Source organism: Pseudophryne corroboree, chromosome 3 (assembly GCF_028390025.1).
Source record: "Pseudophryne corroboree isolate aPseCor3 chromosome 3, aPseCor3.hap2, whole genome shotgun sequence".
Classification (NCBI taxonomy): domain Eukaryota; kingdom Metazoa; phylum Chordata; class Amphibia; order Anura; family Myobatrachidae; genus Pseudophryne; species Pseudophryne corroboree.
The window spans coordinates 786,271,800-786,295,594 of NC_086446.1; the positions used below are offsets into that span (position 1 = coordinate 786,271,800).

At 49.1% G+C, this 23,795-nt stretch overlaps 1 protein-coding gene across 1 annotated transcript in view; it reads right to left on the bottom strand.

The window, feature by feature from the left end:
• The window catches only part of SMC3 (structural maintenance of chromosomes 3), a 123,312-nt gene extending 101,734 nt beyond the window's left edge, over positions 1-21,578 (bottom strand). Inside the window, exons 1-3 of the mRNA XM_063962634.1 lie at positions 21,289-21,578; positions 6,582-6,657; positions 6,460-6,498 (exon numbers count right to left, since the gene is read on the bottom strand). Of these exons, the coding sequence (XP_063818704.1) occupies positions 6,460-6,498; positions 6,582-6,657; positions 21,289-21,303 (130 nt within the window). The 5' untranslated portion in view covers positions 21,304-21,578. The remainder of the gene's footprint in view (positions 1-6,459; positions 6,499-6,581; positions 6,658-21,288) is intronic.
• Between the last annotated feature and the right edge of the window lie 2,217 nt (positions 21,579-23,795).

A 23,795-nucleotide genomic window follows, 5' to 3' on the forward strand; every position in this document is an offset into this window, starting at 1 on the left:
CCTTAACAGATTTAGGCTGTGGCAGGCCTGCCACAGAATGTGCAAGTTGAATTGTGTTACAAATCCAACGAGCAATCGACTGCTTAGAAGCAGGCGCACCCAACTTGTTGGGTGCATACAGTATAAACAGCGAGTCAGATTTTCTGACTCCAGCCGTCCTTGAAATGTATATTTTTAAAGCTCTGACAACGTCCAACAACTTGGAGTCCTCCAAGTCGCTTGTAGCCGCAGGCACTACAATAGGCTGGTTCAGGTGAAACGCTGATACCACCTTAGGGAGAAAATGCGGACGCGTCCGCAGCTCTGCCCTATCCGAATGGAAAATTAAATAAGGGCTTTTATAAGATAAAGCCGCCATTTCAGATACTCTCCTGGCGGAAGCCAGGGCCAGTAACATAGTCACTTTCCATGTGAGATATTTCAAATCCACATTTTGTAGTGGTTCAAACCAATGGGATTTGAGGAAATCTAAAACTACATTTAGATCCCACGGTGCCACCGGAGGCACCACAGGAGGCTGTATATGCAGTACTCCTTTGACAAAAGTCTGGACCTCAGGGACTGAGGCCAATTCTTTTTGGAAGAATATTGACAGGGCCGAAATTTGAACCTTAATAGATCCCAATTTGAGACCCATAGACAATCCTGATTGCAGGAAATGTAGGAAACGACCCAGTTGAAATTCCTCCGTCGGAGCACTCCGATCCTCGCACCACGCAACATATTTCCGCCAAATGCGGTGATAATGCTTCGCGGTGACTTCCTTTCTTGCCTTAATCAAGGTAGGAATGACTTCTTCTGGAATGCCTTTTCCTTTTAGGATCTGGCGTTCAACCGCCATGCCGTCAAACGCAGCCGCGGTAAGTCTTGAAAGAGGCAGGGACCCTGTTGAAGCAGGTCCCTTCTCAGAGGTAGAGGCCACGGATCGTCCGTGACCATCTCTTGAAGTTCCGGGTACCAAGACCTTCTTGGCCAATCCGGAGCCACTAGTATCGTTCTTACTCCGCTTTGCCGTATGATTCTCAATACCTTTGGTATGAGAGGCAGAGGAGGAAACACATACACCGACTGGTACACCCAAGGTGTTACCAGCGCGTCCACAGCTATTGCCTGCGGATCTCTTGACCTGGCGCAATGTCTGCTGAGGAAGTCTGCTTCCCAGTTGTCCACGCCCGGGATGAACACTGCTGACAGTGCTATCACGTGATTCTCCGCCCAGCGAAGGATCCTGGCAGCTTCTGCCATTGCACTCCTGCTTCTTGTGCCGCCCTGTCTGTTTACATGGGCGACTGCCGTGATGTTGTCCGACTGGATCAACACCGGTCTTCCTTGAAGCAGAGGTTCCGCCTGGCTTAGAGCATTGTAGATTGCTCTTAGTTCCAGAATGTTTATGTGAAGAGACTTTTCCAGGCTCGACCACACTCCCTGGAAGTTTCTTCCTTGTGTGACTGCTCCCCAGCCTCTCAGGCTGGCGTCCGTGGTCACCAGGATCCAATCCTGTATGCCGAATCTGCGGCCCTCCAATAGATGAGCCCTCTGCAACCACCACAGAAGAGATACCCTTGTCCTTGGAGACAGGGTTATCCGCAGGTGCATCTGAAGATGCGACCCTGACCATTTGTCCAACAGATCCCTTTGGAAAATTCTTGCATGGAATCTGCCGAATGGAATTGCTTCGTAAGAAGCCACCATTTTTCCCAGGACTCTTGTGCATTGATGTACAGACACCTTTCCTGGTTTTAGGAGGTTCCTGACCAGGTCGGATAACTCCTTGGCTTTTTCCTCGGGAAGAAAAACCTTTTTCTGAACCGTGTCCAGAATCATCCCTAGGAACAGCAGACGAGTTGTCGGCATTAATTGGGATTTTGGAATATTCAGAATCCATCCGTGCTGCTTTAGCACCTCTTGAGATAGTGCTAATCCCATCTCTAGCTGTTCTCTGGACCTTGCCCTTATTAGGAGATCGTCCAAGTATGGGATAATTAATACGCCTTTTCTTCGAAGAAGAATCATCATCTCGGCCATTACCTTTGTAAAGACCCGAGGTGCCGTGGACAAACCAAACGGCAGCGTCTGAAACTGATAGTGACAGTTTTGTACAAGGAACCTGAGGTACCCCTGGTGTGAGGGGTAAATTGGAACGTGGAGATACGCATCCTTGATGTCCAAGGATACCATAAAGTCCCCTTCTTCCAGGTTCGCTATCACTGCTCTGAGTGACTCCATCTTGAACTTGAACTTCTTTATGTACAGGTTCAAGGACTTCAGATTTAGAATAGGCCTTACCGAGCCATCCGGCTTCGGTACCACAAATAGAGTGGAATAATACCCCTTCCCTTGTTGTAGAAGAGGTACCTTGACTATCACCTGCTGAGAGTACAGCTTGTGAATGGCTTCCAAAACCGTCTCCCTTTCGGAGGGGGACGTTGGTAAAGCAGACTTCAGGAAACGGCGAGGTGGATCTGTCTCTAATTCCAACCTGTACCCCTGAGATATTATCTGCAGGATACAGGGATCTACCTGCGAGTGAGCCCACTGCGCGCTGTAATTTTTGAGACGACCGCCCACCGTCCCCGAGTCCGCTGGAGAAGCCCCAGCGTCATGCTGAGGCTTTTGTAAAAGCCGGGGAGGGCTTCTGTTCCTGGGAAGGAGCTGCCTGTTGCTGTCTCTTCCCTCGACCTCTGCCTCGTGGCAGATATGAATAGCCCTTTGCTCTCTTATTTTTAAAGGAACGAAAGGTCTGCGGTTGAAAAATCGGTGCCTTTTTCTGTTGGGGAGTGACTTGAGGTAGAAAGGTGGATTTCCCGGCTGTAGCCGTGGCCACCAAATCTGATAGACCGACTCCAAATAACTCCTCCCCTTTATACGGCAAAACTTCCATATGCCGTTTTGAATCCGCATCGCCTGTCCACTGTCGCGTCCATAAAGCTCTTCTGGCCGAAATGGACATAGCACTTACCCGTGATGCCAGTGTGCAGATATCCCTCTGTGCATCACGCATATAAAGAAATGCATCCTTTATTTGTTCTAACGACAGTAAAATATTGTCCCTGTCCAGGGTATCAATATTTTCAATCAGGGACTCTGACCAAACTACCCCAGCACTGCACATCCAGGCAGTCGCTATAGCTGGTCGTAGTATAACACCTGCATGTGTGTATATACTTTTTTGGATATTTTCCATCCTCCTATCTGATGGATCTTTAAGTGCGGCCGTCTCAGGAGAGGGTAACGCCACTTGTTTAGATAAGCGTGTTAGCGCCTTGTCCACCCTAGGAGGTGTTTCCCAGCGCTCCCTAACCTCTGGCGGGAAAGGGTATAATGCCAATAATTTCTTTGAAATTATCAGCTTTTTATCAGGGGCAACCCACGCTTCATCACACACGTCATTTAATTCTTCTGATTCAGGAAAAACTATAGGTAGTTTTTTCACACCCCACATAATACCCTGTTTAGTGGTACCTGTAGTATCAGCTAAATGTAACGCCTCCTTCATTGCCAAAATCATATAACGTGTGGCCCTACTGGAAAATACGGTTGATTCGTCACCACTGGAATCAGTGCCTGTGTCTGGGTCTGTGTCGACCGACTGAGGCAAAGGGCGTTTCACAGCCCCTGACGGTGTTTGAGGCGCCTGGACAGGCACTAATTGATTGTCCGGCCGCCTCATGTCGTCAAACGACTGCTTAAGCGAGTTGACGCTATCCCGTAATTCCACAAATAAAGGCATCCATTCTGGTGTCGACCCCCTAGGAGGTGACATCCCCATATTTGGCAATTGCTCCGCCTCCACACCAATATCGTCCTCATACATGTCGACACACACGTACCGACACACAGCAGACACACAGGGAATGCTCTACACGAAGACAGGACCCACTAGCCCTTTGGGGAGACAGAGGGAGAGTCTGCCAGCACACACCAAAAAAGCGCTATATATGACAGGGATAGCCTTATAATAAGTGCTCCCTTATAGCTGCTTTATATATATCAAAATATTGCCATTAAATTTGCCCCCCCTCTCTGTTTTACCCTGTTTCTGTAGTGCAGTGCAGGGGAGAGACCTGGGAGCCGTCCTGACCAGCGGAGCTGTGAGAGGAAATGGCGCCGTGTGCTGAGGAGATAGGCCCCGCCCCTTTTCCGGCGGGCTCGTCTCCCGCTATTTTGTGAATCCAGGCAGGGGTTAAATATCTCCATATAGCCTCTGGGGGCTATATGTGAGGTATTTTTAGCCTTTTAATAGGTTTTCATTTGCCTCCCAGGGCGCCCCCCCCCAGCGCCCTGCACCCTCAGTGACTGCGTGTGAAGTGTGCTGAGAGGAAAATGGCGCACAGCTGCAGTGCTGTGCGCTACCTTTAGAAGACTGCAGGAGTCTTCAGCCGCCGATTCTGGACCTCTTCTTACTTCAGCATCTGCAAGGGGGCCGGCGGCGCGGCTCCGGTGACCATCCAGGCTGTACCTGTGATCGTCCCTCTGGAGCTGATGTCCAGTAGCCAAGAAGCCAATCCATCCTGCACGCAGGTGAGTTCACTTCTTCTCCCCTCTGTCCCTCGTTGCAGTGATCCTGTTGCCAGCAGGAATCACTGTAAAATAAAAAACCTAAGCTAAACTTTCTCTAAGCAGCTCTTTATGAGAGCCACCTAGAATTGCACCCTTCTCGGCCGGGCACAAAAATCTAACTGGAGTCTGGAGGAGGGTCATAGGGGGAGGAGCCAGTGCACACCACCTGATCTGGAAAAGCTTTACTTTTTGTGCCCTGTCTCCTGCGGAGCCGCTATTCCCCATGGTCCTTTCAGGAACCCCAGCATCCACTAGGACGATAGAGAAAATAACTCTATTACAGTGAGATTATCGAAATATATGTACTAAAGGATCACTAAAGAGCACTAAAGAATCCCTTAGAATAAACGAGCTCCAGAGCATATGAAAGGGCTGTGTTATACTTGCTGTTTTTGCTGCTCTCCGCCTGTACTAACAGGGTGAGACGCTGTGTTATGTGCAGCGCAGTATCCCCCGCTGACCTGACGGATGGTCTCTTGCAGAGATAGAAGATGGCGCCTATAGCTGAGTCCTGCCCCCACAGAGTGAGGACGGCGGCGGTAAGACGCTGTTGGGCGGGAGAAAGGGGCGCGAACACAACATCCTCCTGCGTACCGCCGCGGTACAGCCTCCCCACCCCCGCAACTGAGCTCCGTAAAATCATTGAAATGACTACCGCTGCTGTCTGACAAGACGCGGCTTCCATGAAATGAGCGGCGGAAGCGGGACTGAACCGCTCCGTCCGCTCTGAGCAGGGAGGGGGGTCCGCATACACCAGCGCTGCACAATAATAAATACAATTATTATAAATACCATATATGCAATAACAGCCCAACGCTGCCCAGGCAGGTTGTGGCTGTCTTACCAGTACAGTGCCTCCTAGGAAATCCATCCTGCATCAAGTAAGCCCCAGTGACTAAGAGTATGGTGGCTTCTTAGAGGCTCTGGGGAGTGGGAGACACATAACTAACTAACCCCACTCCTAGTATACGTGTCTCCTGTAAACAGGGACTAAGCACACATAAGTAAAATCAAAATAAACAACAGAAACCTAACTAAAATCTACACTGAAGGAATCTGTGCCTGTACTCCTCAGGCACAAAACTAAAACTGAGGTAATCTGCTGAGCAGGAAGGAGATGGGAGGGGTTAGAGGGGGGAGGAGTTAGTTTTTTTATAGGTTCTGTGCCAAACTCCCAATCCCACACACTCTAACCCATTAGTAAGTGCGCAGCGTCCCCCAGATGGATGAAAGAGAAAAGAACTCAGTGTGTATGCACAGAGCGATTTTCAGCCCAGCGATGTCAGCCATCATCGCTGTGCAAAAACGCCCAGTGTGTATGCACCTTTACACTGTAACATCTATGTGCGTCTTTTGCCAGCCCAGTACTGCTTCTGCGACAAGTCCTTCCCTGGGGCACCGCGATGCCCATCCGCCTGCGAGGACTGAGATTCTCACTTTCAGCGTCTTTAGACACACCATCGAAGCGTGCACAGGCGTATCCTCTAGGTGCAACATAACCCAGCCAGCTCTCATCCTACATCTCTGTTCCTAGCTCACTGTCTACTCATCTGTGTCACCCCTGTCTGCCCCTCCCCTTTAGAATGTAAGCTCTCACGAGCAGGGCCCTCTCCCCTCATGTGCTTTTCCTCTCCCCACACTGGCAACCTAACCCTCGGTTTCTGTCACCCTGATGCAGCAATGTTTATATACCATGTACTTCTCCTGCATTGTCTTGTACTGTAAGTCGCTGTTTTCTTGTTTTGCTCATTTAAGTACTTTGTTAGGCGCTGCGGATCCCTTGTGGCGCCATATAAAGTAGAATATAATTAGCCTTGTGCCATGCTTTTATCCACAATACTATGACAACAGCAGAAAAGAAAAATTGCACAAACATAACTAAAATACGCCAGTTCTTACCGTAGAAAAAGTTACTTTTGCCGGATCCATTTCTGCCCACTGTAATAGACAAGGAGAACACGTGTATGAGCAATGAATTACTAATTACTCCTGACCCCAGACTGACGCCATATCTCACTTACCAATAACATTGTGCTTGGAGCTGAAGGGATCAACAATAGTCTGATCTCTGTAGCTGCGAAAGCCCTGGATGATTACCTGGGGAGAAATACAGGGGAGGTGTCAAATATACATATTATCCTTATAACAGCTCAATAAGATAAGGTACATGATGTAGCACTGTATATTTATGTATAGGGTAACACTGTATATAGTCATGTGTGTAAGATATATGATGTAGCACTGTATATTTATGTATAGGGTAACGCTGTATATAGTCATGTGTATAAGGTACATGATGTAGCACTGTATATTTATGTATAGGGTAACACTGTATATAGTCATGTGTGTAAGATATATGATGTAGCACTGTATATTTATGTATAGGGTAATGCTGTATATAGTCATGTGTATAAGGTACATGATGTAGCACTGTATATTTATGTATAGGGTAACACTGTATATAGTAATGTGTGTAAGATATATGATGTAGCACTGTATATTTATGTATAGGGTAATGCTGTATATAGTCATGTGTATAAGGTACATGATGTAGCACTGTATATTTATGTATAGGGTAACGCTGTATATAGTCATGTGTATAAGGTACATGATGTAGCACTGTATATTTATGTATAGGGTAACACTGTATATAGTCATGTGTGTAAGATATATGATGTAGCACTGTATATTTATGTATAGGGTAACGCTGTATATAGTCATGTGTATAAGGTACATGATGTAGCACTGTATATTTATGTATAGGGTAACACTGTATATAGTCATGTGTGTAAGATATATGATGTAGCACTGTATATTTATGTATAGGGTAACACTGTATATAGTCATGTGTATAAGGTACATGATGTAGCACTGTATATTTATGTATAGGGTAACACTGTATATAGTCATGTGTATAAGGTACATGATGTAGCACTGTATATTTATGTATAGGGTAACACTGTATATAGTCATGTGTATAAGGTACATGATGTAGCGCTGTATATTTATGTATAGGGTTACACTGTATATAGTCATGTGTATAAGGTACATGATGTAGCACTGTATATTTATGTAACACTATATAGTCATGTGTATAAGGTACATGATGTAGCACTGTATATTTATGTATACGGTAACACTGTATATAGTCATGTGTATAAGGTACATGATGTAGCACTGTATATTTATGTATACGGTAACACTATATAGTCATGTGTATAAGGTACATGATGTAGCGCTGTATATTTATGTATAGGGTTACACTGTATATAGTCATGTGTATAAGGTACATGATGTAGCAGTGTATATTTATGTATAGGGTTACACTGTATATAATCATGTGTATAAGGTACATGATGTAGCACTGTATATTTATGTATAGGGTAAGACTGTATATAGTCATGTGTATAAGGTAAATGATGTAGCACGGTATATTAATGTATAGGGTAACACTGTATATAGTCATGCATTTGTATATGTTAACACTAGTTATGTGTATTTACGTATACTCTAAGTAATGTACCCCTGTATACCGTGGCGCACAGGGTAACAATATATAGTGATTTATAGGGTAATACTATGTATAGGCATGCGTGTAAATATAGGATAACACTTTATACAGGCACACGTATTTAAATTGCAGCGCTATATATAGTCGTGTGTGTATATTATATATGTAGGGTAACACGGTCTATAGTCGTGTATGTATAGGCTAACACTACAGTTATGTGTACATGGATAAAAAAAATGCAACCCTGCACGCACCGATGCCCAGGGCAACCCTGCACACAGTCACGTGTATATATAGGGTTATCTGTATAGTACTGTACAGGGTAACAATGTTTATATCAATGCATAGGGTAACACTCAGGGGCGTAGCCAGAACTTTGAGGGCCCCATGGCAACATTTTGAAGGGGTCCCTGTCCCAATGCTTCTAGAGAGACACCGCGTTCCGGATGGTAGATCTACAGACAACACCATATGGTGACATGCAATAGGTCGACCGGTATAGCTGGTCAAAATCACACTGAACGATATCATTAACCAACCACGAGGACTATGGGGTCGATTCAATTCGGCAACAGTTGAATAGCGCCAGGAGTTTGCTCTTGGCGCTATTCAATACAGCGACGACTGACCCTCAATTGTCGGGAATTCTTCTCTCACCCCCGGGGGATGAGAGAAGAAACCCGACATAAGAGTCGGCGCGAGGCTGTTACTGTCGGGATTCAGCATCGCCGCGGGTAGTTAAGTCAGAGAATGCCTGTTCTCCCGACAAAACTACCTGTTAAGTCGGCGAGAACGGGCCATCGCCGACTTAACTGGAGCTGAATTGAATAGCGTCGGGAACTAATTCCCAGCGCTATTCAACCGTTGCCGAATTGAATCGACCCCTAAGACTGGGAATAGTGACCTGCCTGAAGCGTGGCGAGTGAAGCGCCCCCATGAGGGTACACGTTTCCCCTAATTTGGTTTATGGTTAAACATACAAGGTGACACACGCACACAAAACAACCCTACAAAAACCTTGTGTCGACCATTTCCATGACGACCTTGTACGGTCTACTTTTCCATGTTGAACTTTTGAACCTAGCGATCTATCGATGAATATCAACCTATGTATTGTCGCTCTTACAATTTACACCCCCGACACCTTTCATCAGCAGTTCTTCATTGTATGCCCCATGATAACGCCCTAAATCATTTTATGCGTGTCCTAGCTTATTTTACAAACCACAGTATTGCCCTAAAGGTGTGTCCACACTTTGCGATGTTACTTACGATTTTGACTATATAGAAAATATAGTGCATATCTCACCTTGCGATGCAGATGTGCTCTCCCGTGGGATCGGCATCGCAAGGAAAAATAGACTGTGCAGGCAGCCCAACATTGCCTATATCGGCGGGGCCGGAGTCGAATAGTCAAGGTCGGGTTTACGGCGCATCGCGACGTGTGTACACAGCATCATTCAGGTTATGTCACATTGTAGAGCTGCCATCATCTCCCGCACCGATTACTGTAATAGTCTCCTGACCGGTCTTCCCAAACATAGGCTCTCACCACTACAATCCATTCTGACTGCAGCTGCGAGGCTAATCTTCCTCGCTAGACATTCCCCAACATACATCTCTTCCTCATCTCAAAATATCTCCCTGCCCGACCTCTCCGCTCTGCACAAGATCTGTGACCCTCATCCACAAGTAATTCCTTGCTCCCACTCAAAATTACAGGATTTGGGGACTAATTCAGAGTTGATCGCAGCAGCAAATATGTGAACAGATGGGCAAAACCATGTGCAGTGCAAGGGCGGCAGATGTAACATGTGCAGAGAGAGTTAGATTTGGGTGGGGTGTGTACAAACTGAAATCTAAATTGCAGTGTAAAAATAAAGCAGCCAGTATTTACCCTGCACAGAAACAAAATAACCCACCCAAATCTAACTCTCTCTGCACATGTTACATCTGAGACACCTGCAGTGCACATGGTTTTACCCAACTGCTAACAAATTTTGCTGCTACGATCAACTCTGAATTACCCCCTTTATCCGTCCTGCAGCCACTCTGTGGAATGCCCCCCCTCCCCCGCACAATAAGACTCACCTCTAGTCTCCAAATATTCCCTGAAAACTCACCTCTTCACCCAAGCTTATCAAATTCTGGGCCAACCCATGTAACCTTCAGTGTCTCCCAATCTAATTACATCCCCACTGCACAGTCCACACATAACCTCACATAGCTTTTTTTCTTTCCTCTCACATCCTCCTGACCTCAGGCCAACACTGCTGGGTAATCATATCATAGAGCCAATTAAGAACGTTTGCAATCTGACAGGACCATTATGTAATAGGTAGCATCTATCCTTGTGTATCAATGTATATTTCCCTATAGAGTGTAAGCTTGCGAGCAGGGCCTTCCTACCTCTAGGTCTGTAACGGAGTATGATGCACTATATAAGAAACGGTTAATAAATAAAAAATAATTATGCAACACAAATCACATTAGAAAATACGGTGATGGCCCCAGATTATATTATGCCAGATTACGGCGCCACCGCTCCACATTACTGTGCCACATCACAGCGTCACCACTCCATACCGTGCCACATCACAGCGTCACCACTCCATACCGTGCCACATCACAGCGTCACCACTCCATACCGTGCCACATCACAGCGTCACCACTCCATACCGTGCCACATCACAGCGTCACCACTCCATACCGTGCCACATCACAGCGTCACCACTCCATACCGTGCCACATCACAGCGTCACCACTCCATACCGTGCCACATCACAGCGTCACCACTCCATACCGTGCCACATCACAGCGTCACCACTCCATACCGTGCCACATCACAGCGTCACCACTCCATACTGTGCCACATCACAGCGTCACCACTCCATACCGTGCCACATTACGGTCCCCCAGTTCTTATTACGTAACATTATAATGCCCTCCAGTTCATTTTATACCACATTACACTGAGCAGGTCCACGGGCATACCTAGATCTATTGTAGGCCCCAAAGCAAAAGTTTATAAGGGCCCATGTAATGGTAACAGTGATAGGTAAGGTGGGCCCTCAGACACTGCATACGTTTGTATAGGAGGTAACCATATACAGCAACGTTAAGGGGATAACACTGTATGAGGTGACGTATAGGGGGTAACACCGTATGAGGGGACGTATAGGGGGTAACACCGTATGAGGTGACGTATAGGGGGTAACACCGTATGAGGTGACGTATAGGGGGTAACACCGTATGAGGTGACGTATAGGGGGTAACACCGTATGAGGTGACGTATAGGGGCTAACACCGTATGAGGTGACGTATAGGGGCTAACACCGTATGAGGTGACGTATAGGGGCTAACACCGTATGAGGTGACGTATAGGAGTAACACCGTATGAGGTGACGTATAGGAGTAACACCGTATGAGGTGACGTATAGGAGTAACACCGTATGAGGTGACGTATAGGAGTAACACCGTATGAGGTGACGTATAGGGGGTAACACCGTATGAGGTGACGTATAGGGGTTAACACCGTATGAGGTGACGTATAGGGGTTAACACCGTATGAGGTGACGTATAGGGGTTAACACCGTATGAGGTGACGTATAGGGGTTAACACCGTATGAGGTGACGTATAGGGGTTAACACCGTATGAGGTGACGTATAGGGGTTAACACCGTATGAGGTGACGTATAGGGGTTAACACCGTATGAGGTGACGTATAGGGGTTAACACCGTATGAGGTGACGTATAGGGGTTAACACCGTATGAGGTGACGTATAGGGGTTAACACTGTATGCAGCGCCGCATGGGGGGGGGGGTACCTGTGTATACAGCGACGTACGGGGGGTAACTGTGTATACAGCGACGTACGGGGGGTAACTGTGTATACAGCGACGTACGGGGGGTAACTGTGTATACTGCGACGTACGGGGGGTAACTGTGTATACAGCGACGTACGGGGGGTAACTGTGTATACAGCGACGTACGGGGGGTAACTGTGTATACAGCGACGTACGGGGGGTAACTGTGTATACAGCGACGTACGGGGGGTAACTGTGTATACAGCGACGTACGGGGGGTAACTGTGTATACAGCGACGTACGGGGGGTAACTGTGTATACAGCGACGTACGGGGGGTAACTGTGTATACAGCGACGTACGGGGGGTAACTGTGTATACAGCGACGTACGGGGGGTAACTGTGTATACAGCGACGTACGGGGGGTAACTGTGTATACAGCGACGTACGGGGGGTAACTGTGTATACAGCGACGTACGGGGGGTAACTGTGTATACAGCGACGTACGGGGGGTAACTGTGTATACAGCGACGTACGGGGGGTAACTGTGTATACAGCGACGTACGGGGGGTAACTGTGTATACAGCGACGTACGGGGGGTAACTGTGTATACAGCGACGTACGGGGGGTAACTGTATACAGCGACGTACGGGGGGTAACTGTGTATACAGCGACGTACGGGGGGTAACTGTGTATACAGCGACGTACGGGGGGTAACTGTGTATACAGCGACGTACGGGGGGTAACTGTGTATACAGCGACATCCGGGGGGGGGGGTAACTGCGTATACAGCGACGTACGGGGGGGGTAACTGCGTATACAGCGACGTACGGGGGGGGGTAACTGCGTATACAGCGACGTACGGGGGGGTAACTGCGTATACAGCGACGTACGGGGGGGGGTAACTGCGTATACAGCGACGTACGGGGGGGGTAACTGCGTATACAGCGACGTACGGGGGGGGTAACTGCGTATACAGCGACGTACGTGGGGGGGGTAACTGCGTAAACAGCGACGTACGGGGGGGGTAACTGCGTATACAGCGACGTACGGGGGGGTAACTGCGTATACAGCGACGTACGGGGGGGTAACTCTGTATACAGCGACGTACGGGGGGTAACTGTGTATACAGCGACGTACGGGGGGTAACTGTGTATACAGCGACGTACGGGGAGTAACTGTGTATACAGCGACGTACGGGGGGGTAACTCTGTATACAGCGACGTACGGGGGGGTAACTCTGTATACAGCGACGTACGGGGGGTAACTGTGTATACAGCGACGTACGGGGAGTAACTGTGTATACAGCGACATCCGGGGGGGGGGGTAACTGCGTATACAGCGACGTACGGGGGGGGGGGTAACTGCGTATACAGCGACGTACGGGGGGGGTAACTGCGTATACAGCGACGTACGGGGGGGGGTAACTGCGTATACAGCGACGTACGGGGGGGGTAACTGCGTATACAGCGACGTACGGGGGGGGGTAACTGCGTATACAGCGACGTACGGGGGGGTAACTGCGTATACAGCGACGTACGGGGGGGTAACTCTGTATACAGCGACGTACGGGGGGGTAACTCTGTATACAGCGACGTACGGGGGGTAACTGTGTATACAGCGACGTACGGGGGGTAACTGTGTATACAGCGACGTACGGGGGGGTAACTCTGTATACAGCGACGTACGGGGGGGTAACTCTGTATACAGCGACGTACGGGGGGTAACTCTGTATACAGCGACGTACGGGGGGTAACTGAATATACAGCGACGTACGGGGGGTAAGACGTACGGGGGGGGTAACTGTGTATACAGCGACGTACGGGGGAGTAACTGTGTATATAGCGACGTACGGGGGGGTAACTGTGTATACAGCGACGTATAGGGGGTAACACTGTACATCGTGACGTATAGCGGTAACACTGTATATAATAATGTATAGGGAGTAACACTGTATATAGCGATGTACAGGGGTAACACTATATAGCAACATATAGGGGTAAGATGGTATATAGTAACATATAGGAGTAACACTGTATAGACGTATAAGGGTAACAGTGTATACAGTGATGTATAGGATAGGGGTAACACTATATAGTGACGTATAGAGGTAACTATATATATATATATATATATATATAGGTTGGGGAATGCTTATCGGCGCTTGACTGCGATACCAATTTATACTAGAATGTAGTCCAGGTTTGTTTATAAATATAAAGTCTCCTTTTTTAGACACTCCCTTAGTATTACTTGGGCGTCAGCTACACCTTAAAAGAAAGAAGCATTGGTAAGGTGCTTCATGTACAATGTGAATAGAGAAAGGAATAAGGTGATTTTAAAGCGACCTGTGGTGTCCGATATTAATAGGAGATCCAGTATTTAAAAGAAAAATGTTTTTTATTTACTATATCTGATAGGCACCAATAAAACAGAGATAAAAATTGGCTCTAAGATAAAAGAGCCCCGTGTATTGCTAAAATTGTGTATAAGACATAAGTTTAGTATATAAAAGTAATACAAACTCAAAAATTAGACAAGAGGAAAATACGTCACCCCTTGATGAAGTCCAGATAGGACGAAACGCGTTGGGTGCTACGAGATATACCCTCTCAAAAAGCTAAGAATCCTATTTTTATACTTTTTATGCTGATCTTATGTCCAATTTTATAATTTTAGGACGTATTTTCCTCTTGTCTAATTTTTGAGTTTGTATTACTTTTATATACTAAACTTATGTCTTATACACAATTTTAGCAATACACGGGGCTCTTTTATCTTAGAGCCAATTTTTATCTCTGTTTTATTGGTGCCTATCAGATATAGTAAATAAAAAACATTTTTCTTTTAAATACTGGATCTCCTATTAATATCGGACACCACAGGTCGCTTTAAAATCACCTTATTCCTTTCTCTATATATATATATATATATATATATATATATATATATATATATATATATATATATATATATATAGTGACGTATAGAGTTAACACTATATAGTGACGTATGGGGGTAACACTATAAAGCGATGTATAGGGGATGAGAATGTATATAGGGACATGTAGGGGCAACACCGTATATAGTGATGTACGGGGCGGTAACACTATGCAGCAACAGATAGGGGTAACTGTATATAGTGACGTGCGGGGGGGGGTAACACTGTATATAGCGAATAGCGACGCATGGGGAGGTGACACGGTACATAGCGACGCATGGGGAGGTGACACGGTACATAGCGACGCATGGGGAGGTGACACGGTACATAGCGACGCATGGGGAGGTGACACGGTACATAGCGACGCATGGGGAGGTGACACGGTACATAGCGACGCATGGGGAGGTGACACGGTACATAGCGACGCATGGGGAGGTGACACGGTACATAGCGACGCATGGGGAGGTGACACGGTACATAGCGACGCATGGGGAGGTGACACGGTACATAGCGACGCATGGGGAGGTGACACGGTACATAGCGACGCATGGGGAGGTGACACGGTACATAGCGACGCATGGGGAGGTGACACGGTACATAGCGACGCATGGGGAGGTGACACGGTACATAGCGACGCATGGGGAGGTGACACGGTACATAGCGACGCATGGGGAGGTGACACGGTACATAGCGACGCATGGGGAGGTGACACGGTACATAGCGACGCATGGGGAGGTGACACGGTACATAGCGACGCATGGGGAGGTGACACGGTACATAGCGACGCATGGGGAGGTGACACGGTACATAGCGACGCATGGGGAGGTGACACGGTACATAGCGACGCATGGGGAGGTGACACGGTACATAGCGACGCATGGGGAGGTGACACGGTACATAGCGACGCATGGGGAGGTGACACGGTACATAGCGACGCATGGGGAGGTGACACGGTACATAGCGACGCATGGGGAGGTGACACGGTACATAGCGACGCATGGGGAGGTGACACGGTACATAGCGACGCATGGGGAGGTGACACGGTACATAGCGACGCATGGGGAGGTGACACGGTACATAGCGACGCATGGGGAGGTGACACGGTACATAGCGACGCATGGGGAGGTGACACGGTACATAGCGACGCATGGGGAGGTGACACGGTACATAGCGACGCATGGGGAGGTGACACGGTACATAGCGACGCATGGGGAGGTGACACGGTACATAGCGACGCATGGGGAGGTGACACGGTACATAGCGACGCATGGGGAGGTGACACGGTACATAGCGACGCATGGGGAGGTGACACGGTACATAGCGACGCATGGGGAGGTGACACGGTACATAGCGACGCATGGGGAGGTGACACGGTACATAGCGACGCATGGGGAGGTGACACGGTACATAGCGACGCATGGGGAGGTGACACGGTACATAGCGACGCATGGGGAGGTGACACGGTACATAGCGACGCATGGGGAGGTGACACGGTACATAGCGACGCATGGGGAGGTGACACGGTACATAGCGACGCATGGGGAGGTGACACGGTACATAGCGACGCATGGGGAGGTGACACGGTACATAGCGACGCATGGGGAGGTGACACGGTACATAGCGACGCATGGGGAGGTGACACGGTACATAGCGACGCATGGGGAGGTGACACGGTACATAGCGACGCATGGGGAGGTGACACGGTACATAGCGACGCATGGGGAGGTGACACGGTACATAGCGACGCATGGGGAGGTGACACGGTACATAGCGACGCATGGGGAGGTGACACGGTACATAGCGACGCATGGGGAGGTGACACGGTACATAGCGACGCATGGGGAGGTGACACGGTACATAGCGACGCATGGGGAGGTGACACGGTACATAGCGACGCATGGGGAGGTGACACGGTACATAGCGACGCATGGGGAGGTGACACGGTACATAGCGACGCATGGGGAGGTGACACGGTACATAGCGACGCATGGGGAGGTGACACGGTACATAGCGACGCATGGGGAGGTGACACGGTACATAGCGACGCATGGGGAGGTGACACGGTACATAGCGACGCATGGGGAGGTGACACGGTACATAGCGACGCATGGGGAGGTGACACGGTACATAGCGACGCATGGGGAGGTGACACGGTACATAGCGACGCATGGGGAGGTGACACGGTACATAGCGACGCATGGGGAGGTGACACGGTACATAGCGACGCATGGGGAGGTGACACGGTACATAGCGACGCATGGGGAGGTGACACGGTACATAGCGACGCATGGGGAGGTGACACGGTACATAGCGACGCATGGGGAGGTGACACGGTACATAGCGACGCATGGGGAGGTGACACGGTACATAGCGACGCATGGGGAGGTGACACGGTACATAGCGACGCATGGGGAGGTGACACGGTACATAGCGACGCATGGGGAGGTGACACGGTACATAGCGACGCATGGGGAGGTGACACGGTACATAGCGACGCATGGGGAGGTGACACGGTACATAGCGACGCATGGGGAGGTGACACGGTACATAGCGACGCATGGGGAGGTGACACGGTACATAGCGACGCATGGGGAGGTGACACGGTACATAGCGACGCATGGGGAGGTGACACGGTACATAGCGACGCATGGGGAGGTGACACGGTACATAGCGACGCATGGGGAGGTGACACGGTACATAGCGACGCATGGGGAGGTGACACGGTACATAGCGACGCATGGGGAGGTGACACGGTACATAGCGACGCATGGGGAGGTGACACGGTACATAGCGACGCATGGGGAGGTGACACGGTACATAGCGACGCATGGGGAGGTGACACGGTACATAGCGACGCATGGGGAGGTGACACGGTACATAGCGACGCATGGGGAGGTGACACGGTACATAGCGACGCATGGGGAGGTGACACGGTACATAGCGACGCATGGGGAGGTGACACTGTACATAGCGACGCATGGGGAGGTGACACTGTACATAGCGACGCATGGGGAGGTGACACTGTACATAGCGACGCATGGGGAGGTGACACTGTACATAGCGACGCATGGGGGGTAACACTGTACATAGCGAAGCATGGGGGGTAACACTGTATATAGCGACGTATGGGGGGGTAACACTGTATATAGCGACGTATGGGGGTAACACTGTATATAGCGACGTATGGGGGTAACACTGTATATAGCGACGCATGGGGGGTAACACTGTATATAGCGACGCATGGGGAGGTGACACTGTATATAGCGACGCATGGGGAGGTGACACTGTATATAGCGACGCATGGGGAGGTGACACTGTATATAGCGACGCATGGGGAGGTGACACTGTATATAGCGACGCATGGGGAGGTAACACTGTATATAGCGACGTATGGGGGGTAACACTGTATATAGCGACGTATGGAGGGGGTAACACTGTATATAGCGACGTATGGGGGTTAACACTGTATATAGCGACGTATGGGGGTTAACACTGTATATAGCGACGTATGGGGGTTAACACTGTATATAGCGACGTATGGGGGGTAACACTGTATATAGCGACGTATGGGGGGTAACACTGTATATAGCGACGTATGGGGGGTAACACTGTATATAGCGACGTATGGGGGGTAACACTGTATATAGCGACGTATGGGGGTAACACTGTATATAGCGACGTATGGAGGGGGTAACACTGTATATAGCGACGTATGGGGGGTAACACTGTATATAGCGACGTATGGAGGGGGTAACACTGTATATAGCGACGTATGGGGGGTAACACTGTATATAGCGACTTATGGGGGGTAACACTGTATATAGCGACGTATGGGGGGTAACACTGTATATAGCGACGTATGGGGGTAACACTGTATATAGCGACGTATGGGGGTAACACTGTATATAGCGACGTATGGGGGGTAACACTGTATATAGCGACGTATGGGGGGTAACACTGTATATAGCGACTTATGGGGGGTAACACTGTATATAGCGACGTATGGGGGTAACTGTATATAGCGACGTATGGGGGGTAACACTGTATATAGCGACGTATGGGGGGTAACACTGTATATAGGGACGTATGGGGGGTAACACTGTATATAGGGACGTATGGTGGGTAACACTGTATATAGCGACGTATGGGGGGGTAACACTGTATATAGCGACGTATGGGGGGTAACACTGTATATAGCGACGTATGGGGGTAACACTGTATATAGCGACGTATGGAGGGGGTAACACTGTATATAGCGACGTATGGGGGTTAACACTATATAGCGACGTATGGGGGGTAACACTGTATATAGCGACGTATGGGGGGTAACACTGTATATAGCGACGTATGGGGGGTAACACTGTATATAGCGACGTATGGGGGGTAACACTGTATATAGCGACGTATGGGGGGTAACACTGTATATAGCGACGTATGGGGGGTAACACTGTATATAGCGACGTATGGGGGGTAACACTGTATATAGCGACGTATGGAGGGGGTAACACTGTATATAGCGACGTATGGGGGGTAACACTGTATATAGCGACGTATGGGGGGTAACACTATATAGCGACGTATGGGGGGTAACACTGTATATAGCGACGCATGGGGGGTAACACTGTATATAGCGACTTATGGGGGTTAACACTGTATATAGCGACGTATGGGGGGGTAACACTGTATATAGCGACGCATGGGGGTAACACTGTATATAGCGACGTATGGGGGGTAACACTGTATATAGCGACGTATGGAGGGGGTAACACTGTATATAGCGACATATGGGAGGTAACACTGTATATAGCGACGTATGGGGGGTAACACTGTATATAGCAACGTATGGAGGGGGTAACACTGTATATAGCGACGTATGGGGGGTAACACTGTATATAGCGACGTATGGGGGGTAACACTGTATATAGCGACGTATGGGGGGTAACACTGTATATAGCGACGTATAGGGGTAACACTGTATATAGCGACGTATGGGGGGTAACACTGTATATAGCGACGTATGGGGGGTAACACTGTATATAGCGACGTATGGGGGGTAACACTGTATATAGCGACGTATGGGGGGTAACACTGTATATAGCGACGTATGGGGGGTAACACTGTATATAGCGACGTATGGGGGGGTAACACTGTATATAGCGACGTGTGGGGGGGTAACACTGTATATAGCGACGTATGGGGGGTAACACTGTATATAGCGACGTATGGGGGGGGTAACACTGTATATAGCGACGTATGGGGGGATAACACTGTATATAGCGACGTATGGGGGGGGTAACACTGTATATAGCGACGTATGGGGGGATAACACTGTATATAGCGACGTATGGGGGGTAACACTGTATATAGCGACGTATGGAGGGGGTAACACTGTATATAGCGACGTATGGAGGGGGTAACACTGTATATAGCGACGTATGGAGGGGGTAACACTGTATATAGCGACGTATGGGGGGTAACACTGTATATAGCGACATATGGGGGGTAACACTGTATATAGCGACGTATGGGGGGTAACACTGTATATAGCGACGTATGAGGGGGTAACACTGTATATAGCGACGTATGGGGGGTAACACTGTATATAGCGACGTATGGGGGGTAACACTGTATATAGCGACGTATGGGGGATAACACTGTATATAGCGACGTATGGGGGATAACACTGTATATAGCGACGTATGGAGGGATAACACTGTATATAGCGACGTATGGAGGGGTAACACTGTATATAGCAACATATGGAGGGGGTAACACTGTATATAGCGACATATGGGGGGTAACACTGTATATAGAGACATATGGGGGGTAACACTGTATATAGCGACATATGGGGGTAACTGTATATAGCGACGTATGGGGGTTACACTGTATATAGCAACGTATGGAGGGGTAACACTGTATATAGCGACGTATGGGGGGTAACACTGTATATAGCGAAGTATGGGGGGGTAACACTGTATATAGCGACGTATGGAGAGGGTAACACTGTATATAGCGACGTATGGAGAGGGTAACACTGACTGTATATAGGATCAGTAAACAGACGCTGCTGATCCACTTCTCTACGGCTTATATACTGATGCAGTTCTTGAGATTTGTGAAACTACAAGTCCCAGCATTATTGTACCACAACACTGGTTGCCCAGGTCTGGCCTGCTAAAACATGACACGTCCCAGCATGGCCTGACAGCAGCGGAACGCTGGCACTTGTAGTCCCCCCAACCTGCTGACACTTGTAGGCATGCTGCTTGTAGTCCCCGACTTGTTTGCATTTGGAGGTACGCTGGCACTTGTAGTTCCGCGGCCAGCTCGGACACCACAGGTATACCGGCCACATGCAGGCCCCCCCTTCCCCGGGCCTCCTCACCCCCGGCCAGCACGCTCGGGCACTGTGATCACGCGAGGCCCAGGCCTCTCCGCAGCGCCCAGGCCGCCCTCTCCCCCCGCTCACCTGCTTGATGTACATGGCTGTCCGCAGGCGGGAGCCGCACGCCTCTTACTCGGCCCGATCGCAGGTGGCGGACACCGTTCTCCCGGGGCCTCGGTTTCCAGCTCGGAGTCTCCCGCCAGCAAACAAAATGGCGGCGTCCCGTCCTCCTCAGGCGCAGAGGACCGCGGCACTGGCGAGGGGAGGGGCTGACCGGGCAGAGAGCGGGGCCGGGCTGCTGCTGAGGCGGAGAGAGGGGAGGGAAGGACAGGGACACGCAGCGGATACACCCGGTGCGGCGTGCGGCGTGCGGCGTGCGGGCGGGCGGGCGGGCGGGCGGGGGGAGATGGCTGTGCTCCCCCCCGGCCGGGGAGATGGTGCAGCCCGAGACATGGCGCCAAACTGCACACACTGTCACTGAGCTCTTCATATAGTAATAAAAATATTACCACAACAGCAGCATCATGTGCCCTCACAGTGTGTGTATACTGTATACTCTACCAGTTATATAAATATATATATATATATATATATATTAAAAAAATAATATACCCTTAATTCGCGCTGTACAAAACAGCTGCACCTCAATAATAGTCACCTTGCTAGTCGGTGACAAAAATAGTGATACAAATACAATACCATACCCTCCAACATGACCCGCCCCACTAGGTACAAAATGCTCTGTTTCTGGACTTCCCTCTTAATTTATTTTCTCTATCGTCCTAAGTGGATGCTGGGGTTCCTGAAAGGACCATGGGGAATAGCGGCTCCGCAGGAGACAGGGCACAAAAAAGTAAAGCTTTACTAGGTCAGGTGGTGTGCACTGGCTCCTCCCCCTATGACCCTCCTCCAGACTCCAGTTAGATTTTGTGCCCGAACGAGAAGGGTGCAATCTAGGTGGCTCTCCTAAAGAGCTGCTTAGAGAAAGTTTAGTTTAGGTTTTTTTCTTTACAGTGAGTCCTGCTGGCAACAGGATCACTGCAACGTGGGACTTAGGGGGAAAGTAGTAAACTCACCTGCATGCAGAGTGGATTTGCTGCTTGGCTACTGGACACCATTAGCTCCAGAGGGATCGAACACAGGCCCAGCCGTGGAGTCCGGTCCCGGAGCCGCGCCGCCGACCCCCTTGCAGATGCTGAAGCGTGAAGAGGTCCGGAAACCGGCGGCTGAAGACTCCTCAGTCTTCATAAGGTAGCGCACAGCACTGCAGCTGTGCGCCATTTTCCTCTCAGCACACTTCACTGGGCAGTCACTGAGGGTGCAGAGCGCTGGGGGGGGGCGCTCTGAGAGGCAAATATAAACCTTATACAAGGCTAAAAATACCTCACATATAGCCCATAGGGGCTATATGGAGATATTTAACCCCTGCCTGACTGGAAAAATAGCGGGAGAAGAACCCGCCGAAAAAGGGGCGGGGCCTATCTCCTCAGCACACGGCGCCATTTTCTGTCACAGCTCCGCTGGTCAGAACGGCTCCCAGGTCTCTCCCCTGCACTGCACTACAGAAACAGGGTAAAACAGAGAGGGGGGGCACATTAATGGCTATATATATATATATATTAAAGCAGCTATAAGGGAGCACTTAATATAAGGATATCCCTTGTATATATAGCGCTTTGTGGTGTGTGCTGGCAGACTCTCCCTCTGTCTCCCCAAAAGGGCTAGTGGGTCCTGTCTTCATTAGAGCATTCCCTGTGAGTTTGCGGTGTGTGTCGGTACGTGGTGTCGACATGTATGAGGACGATATTGGTGTGGAGGCGGAGCAATTGCCAAATATGCAGATGTCACCCCCCAGGGGGTCGACACCAGAATGGATGCCTTTATTTGTGGAATTACGTGATGGTTTATCTTCCCTTAAACAGTCAGTTGAGGACATGAGGCGGCCGGACAATCAATTAATGCCTGTACAGGCGCCTCAAACACCGTCAGGGGCTGTAAAACGCCCTTTGCCTCAGTCGGTCGACACAGACCCAGACACGGGCACTGATTCCAGTGACGACGGTAGAAATTCAAACGTATTTTCCAGTAGGGCCACACGTTATATGATTTTGGCAATGAAGGAGACGTTACATTTAGCTGATACTACAGATACCGTAAAACAGGGTATTATGTATGGTGTGAAAAAACTACAAACAGTTTTTCCTGAATCAGAAGAATTAAATGACGTGTGTGATGAAGCGTGGGTTGCTCCTGATAAAAAGTTGATAATTTCAAAAAAGTTATTGGCATTATACCCTTTCCCGCCAGAGGTTAGGGCGCGCTGGGAAACACCCCCTAAGGTGGACAAGGCGCTCACACGCTTATCCAAACAAGTGGCGTTACCCTCTCCTGAGACGGCCGCACTTAAGGATCCATCAGATAGAAAGATGGAAGTTATTCAAAAGAATATATACACACATGCAGGTGTTATACTACGACCAGCTATAGCAACTGCCTGGATGTGCAGTGCTGGAGTAGTTTGGTCAGAATCCCTGATTGAAAATATTGATACCCTAGATAGGGACAATGTTTTACTGTCGTTAGAACAAATA